This window comes from Neophocaena asiaeorientalis, unplaced genomic scaffold, assembly GCF_003031525.2.
Source record: "Neophocaena asiaeorientalis asiaeorientalis breed wild unplaced genomic scaffold, Neophocaena_asiaeorientalis_V1.1 scaffold204, whole genome shotgun sequence".
NCBI classification, from domain to species: Eukaryota; Metazoa; Chordata; class Mammalia; order Artiodactyla; family Phocoenidae; genus Neophocaena; species Neophocaena asiaeorientalis.
Genome location: NW_020173922.1, coordinates 10585231 through 10590473, shown reverse-complemented (window position 1 = coordinate 10590473; position 5243 = coordinate 10585231). Strand labels below are relative to the sequence as shown.

General features: G+C 43.1%; 1 protein-coding gene across 5 annotated transcripts in view; it reads right to left on the bottom strand.

Annotated features, from left to right (window-relative positions):
- Window positions 1–275, bottom strand: part of RBM27 (RNA binding motif protein 27) — a 71175-nt gene extending 70900 nt beyond the window's left edge. For all 5 annotated transcript variants that reach the window (XM_024752374.1, XM_024752376.1, XM_024752375.1 and 2 more), the window contains exon 1: window positions 50–275. In XM_024752374.1, coding sequence (XP_024608142.1) covers window positions 50–108 — 59 coding nt within the window. In that variant the 5' untranslated portion in view covers window positions 109–275. The remainder of the gene's footprint in view (window positions 1–49) is intronic.
- Between the last annotated feature and the right edge of the window lie 4968 nt (window positions 276–5243).

Genomic DNA, 5243 nt, shown 5'->3' with positions numbered 1-5243 from the left:
GCCCCCAACGCCCACGTTCGCCAGCCCCGGCCCAGCCTGCCTCACTCACATCGGCTCCAATAACTTGGCCAGCCAGGACTTGAGGGCATCCACATCCTCTATGAGCATGGTGCAGGGAAGGCGGGCTCCGCCGCCGCTCCTGTTCGGGCCTGCCGCGGGTCGCCCCTCGCCGCCTCCTGACGCCTTCTTCACAGCTCTCAGTGCCCCAGCCCACCGGGCATCTTAAGAGACTTCAACCTACTCCCCCGGCCGGGGCCTAACAGGAACTAACCCAAGAGCCCTCACTCAACGTAGCACGACGGCACGAAAGGGCGGGAGACAGCGTCGAGTGGCGGGCGCGGGAACCAATAGGAGACAGAGGGGCCGTGCGCGCAAAGCCAATGAAAAGGCTCGTTCGCCCCGCCCGCCTGTCGTACCCAGTGAAGGAGGAGGGATTTAGCAAGGTAGGTAGAGAGCTTAAGTGAACTCCTGGTGCAAGATGGTATCTTGGAGAAGGTGCTGTGGCTCTTAAAGGGGCCGCGGCGCCTTTTTTTTTTTTTTTTTTGACCACGCCGCCGACCGCCGCGGAATACCGCTGTCTGCTGCTGGAAGTGCGTGGGGGAATCCGGCGAGACCCTCAGACTGGCTCCTTCCTCTCGTTTTTTCCTGGAAGCACACACTCGTGTCCCGAAATGACTCAGCTGTAGTAAATCTGCAACACAACGTGAAATACGTTCACGTTCGACATATCGTACAGAACGAAAAATTTTACTTTTTTTCCTCGTACACTCATTTTGCTCGGCACACATACCGGTATCTTTTGCTGCTGTGCTTAAATTATGCAAAATGCTATGGCAACCATGCCTTGGACTCCAATAATCGTCATTTTTAAAACGTGGCGCAACGGTTGTAAAACGCTGAGGCCATTTAAATTTTACCAGTATTTTAAATATATTTTTTATTTAGGAAGAAAAAGGATTCAAATTTTTACAAAAATTCTCTCTTCATTGCCTATCTAAAATTCGGTGGGAGTTTAGTGCAGGGAGGATTTTCGTCAGAAAAAAAGTTTTTAAAAATAATTTTTAAAAAATTGAAATCACTGAAATAGACAGTTTAGTCTGTACTAGATGAAAAATCCCATTTGGAGTTTTGAAATGACTGGCTTGGCACTGGTGTTAGAATGTTTACTTAACAACAAATACTGAGCACCTGCTATATACCAGCACTGTGTAAGGCGCTAGGATTCCAATGGTGAGCAAAACAGAGTCCCTCCTCTTAGAAAGCTGAACAGTATATGGGATAATGCATTATAACACTATGAAAAATACCTGATGAGCACACACCTCATGTAAAAGAGACGGGTCAACCCAAAATAAGCAGGCATGCTATATATATATGGAGCAGGTGTAGGCAAATTTTTTCTGTAAAGGGCTAGACAGCAAATATTTTTGGTTTTGTGGGCCATGAGGTCTCTGGCAACTACTCAACTCTGCCCTCTTGGCATGAAATAGGCCATAGGTAATATGTAAACAAACGATTATGGCAGTGTTCCAATAAAACTCATACGAAAATTTCAATTTTAGAGAATTTTCACAATATATCGTTCCCTTGATTTTTTTTTCAACTATTTAAAAGTGTAAAAGTTATTGTTACCTTGCAGGTGTCCAGAAACAGATGCCAATATGGTTTGGCTTGCAGGCCGCAGTTTGTGGACCCCTTACCATACAGTGATAAAAGCGAAGTGCACTTAAAAATCGTCTAGTGAAACTCCTTCACTGACACCTCCTCCCCAACTTTGCGTATGAGAAAAAAAGCCCAGAGAGACTGAGTGATTTACGCAGAATTGCACATCTGTCAATGGAGCAGAAGTAACATCCACATCCTCCAACAGCAAGCCCAGAGCGTTCCCACATTCAACTGTTGCCTCTTCTTCCCTTTCACCTCCCCTTCTTGCTTTATGCTTATCCACATTTTCCCTTTACTTCTTTCCACTACAGAGATGAAGTGTTACCCCCAAATGACAGAAATTTTAAAAAGAGAAATGTAAAAGTGATTTGATTAGACCTAGGGCTAGGCAAGAACTTGATAGCATGATTGATATGGAATAGGAATTGCCTTTATCACAGTAAATCACTCCTCTGCAAGAATTTCAAAGTACTTTTCAAATGTATTTATAGAACAAATTTTTCAAGCCTTACTTCGGAGGTGAGGGTGTTGAGATACCAACTTCCTAGAGACCAAGGGCATTATTTAACCAAACACAGAGAGTAGAACAGACATGATTACAGTAACAATATTTGGTTTGGAGACTCTGGATAATTTATTCCTTTCCCCCTATTTTTCAAATGTGATGTTACTACTTTTATAAACTGAATAGAATAAAATAGATAGATGGATATAAACTAGTATTTTGAATGTAGATGTTGAACTCCAAACTGTGTCTTGAGAAAGTGGCATCTATAGAAGAGTTGCTTTTCCAGAAGTGGAAGTGGGATACAATACAGGCAATCCCACTCCCATGCCCGACTCACTCCATTTGCTAAACAGTTGGTTCAGATTTGGTCAGTAGCCATGGCCCAGAATTTTCCATATACTTTATTTGTTGTATGCACAGAACTGACTCATCTGAAGTCCATGAATGAATGAGGCACTGGTCCGGGAAGATCCCACATGCCACGGAGCAACTAAGCCCGTGTGCCACAACTACTGAGCCTGTGCTCTAGAGCCCGCGAGCCACACTGAGCCTGCATGCCCTGGAGCCTGTGCACCACAACTACTGAGCCCGCATGCCACAACTACTGAAGCCCGCGCGCCTAGAGCCCGTGTTCCACAAGAGAAGCCACTGCAATGAGAAGCCCGCTCACCACAACGAAGAGTAGCCCCTGCTCGCCACAACTAGAGAAAGCCCGCACGCAGCAACAAAGACCCAACACAGCCAAAAAAAAAAAAAAAAAGAATGGCTAACATAAGCAAAACACCCAAAAATACCTGACAGTGCTGAATGCTGATAAGGAGGCAGAGAAACTGGATCACTCACACTTCACTGGTGTAATGTAAAATGGTAGCTACTCTGAAAAACACTTCGGTATTTTCTCTAAAAACTAAACATGCAACTACCATATGACCCAACAATTACACTCCTGGGCATTTATCCCAGAGAAATGGAAGCATATGTTCACACACAAAAACCTGTACACAAATGTTTAGAGCAGCTTTATTTATAATAGCCCCAAACAAGAATCAGCTCAGATGACCTTAAACAGGTGAATGGTTAAACTGTGTGACACAGCATACCATGGAATGCGATTCCATGCTTCCCTCCAACAAGGAAGGAACTATTGATACATGCAACAATTTGGATGAATTTGCTGAGTGAGGAAAAAAGCCAATCCCCAAAGGTTACATATTGTATGGTTCCATTTATATAATACTTTGAAAATGACATAATTTTAGGAGCAGAAGACAGAGATGGGGGTGTGGAGGGAAACTGGGCGTGTTTTTTAAATGGCAGCATGAGGGATCCTTGTTGAATTGGAACTGTTCTGTATCCTGAATGTGGGGGTGTGTATGGGAACTACAGAGAAGATAACATTGTATAGAATTAGACACACAGACATGCACAAATGAATACACATAAAACATGTCAATGTCAATATTCTGATTATGATTTGCAAAATCATAAAACTAGAATTTTGCAGATGTTGCCATTGGGGGAAATTAAGAAAAGTGTGCAAAAGTTCTGTCTGCATTATTTCTTACAACTGCTTATGATTCTACAATTATCTCAATTTAAAAGAAAGTTGCTTCACACATAGAGAACAGTGTCAACAGGGAGAAAAGGTTGAAAGTGGCATCTCTGGATGTGTGTGTACCAGAAATAGTCCATGCCCCATTCTCAAAGATCTTCATAGGGACCTCAGTCTGCCATCCTTACAGATTAGAAAAGCAAACAGGAGGAATGTGCAAAGCTCCACTGCAGTAGGGACTTTTTTTTTTTTAAGCAGGAAATAGCAACAGTAGACCGACCAAACACCAGTTCCCTCTGGTTATTCCTCTGATATTAGAAGACAACTGTCCTCTCTTCCTTGGATTGAATAAGCCCCTTGGGATTGGGACACATCAAATAATAATAACTCATACTCCTTGTGTGCCAGGCACTCTGGCCAATGAATTCTGCATGGATTAGCCTCTTTCAATTCCTGCATTCAGCCTTTCTTTCTTTCAAGAAATATTGATTACAACCCTATCATAGGCAAAGCGCTCTTATAGGCCCTGGGGATACAGCAGCGAATAAAATAGGCATTCTCTTGGAGATCTATTTTAGCAGGAGGAGAGTGATGACAAATAAAGAACTATATCATATGTTGGGGGCGATACATTCTATAAAGAAAAATAAGGCAACGTGATGGGAGAGAGAGTGATGGGGAAGGACTGAGCAGTGGTCTGGAGGGTGTTAGTCATGTGGATTTCAGGAAGAAGAGCTTTTCAGGGATGTGCAAAGACGCTGAGGCAGGAACTAACTTGGCAAGTTTGAGGAAAGGAGGAAAGCAATAGGGCTGGAGCAGAGTGAGCCAGGAGGAAAGCGATGGTAGAAGAGGTTAGAGAAGTAGTAAGAAGCCAGATCATGGGGTACTTTGTTGGCCATGATAAGGACTTTGAATTTTTATTCTGAGTGAAACTGGAAGACACTGAAGGTTTTAAGCAGAGGAATAAAATTGTCTGATTTAGTTTTTTATTTTTAAACACGATAACTATGGCTGCCTCATGGTCATCAGACTGGAGGGGACAAAAGTGGAGGTAGGGAAACCAGTTAGGAAGCAATAATCCAAGCAAGAAATGATGGTAGTTTGGACTAGACCAGCACTGAAAGAGATAGTAAGAAGAAGTTGGATTCTGGATATATTTTAAAAGTAGAGTCAATGAGTTTTGCTGACAGATTAATTGTTGGTATGAAACACAAAAAGGAATCAAGGATGACACCAAGGTGTTTGGCCTGAGATGGGGAAAATGAGGGAGGAGCAGATATAGAGACTGGCTTGTAGATCACGAATTCAGTTTGGGACATGAATTAGACATCAGACATTGTCTTAGACATTGAACACAGTGGTAGCCGGCCTCCAAGATGGCCCCCAATGATCCTTACCTTGTAGTTTTCACACCCAGGTATACTTTGCTCCCACATTGGATCAGGGCTTGTCTGTATGATCAACAGAATACACTAGAAATGACAGTCATTGACTTCCAAGACTCGGATAAAAAGCATT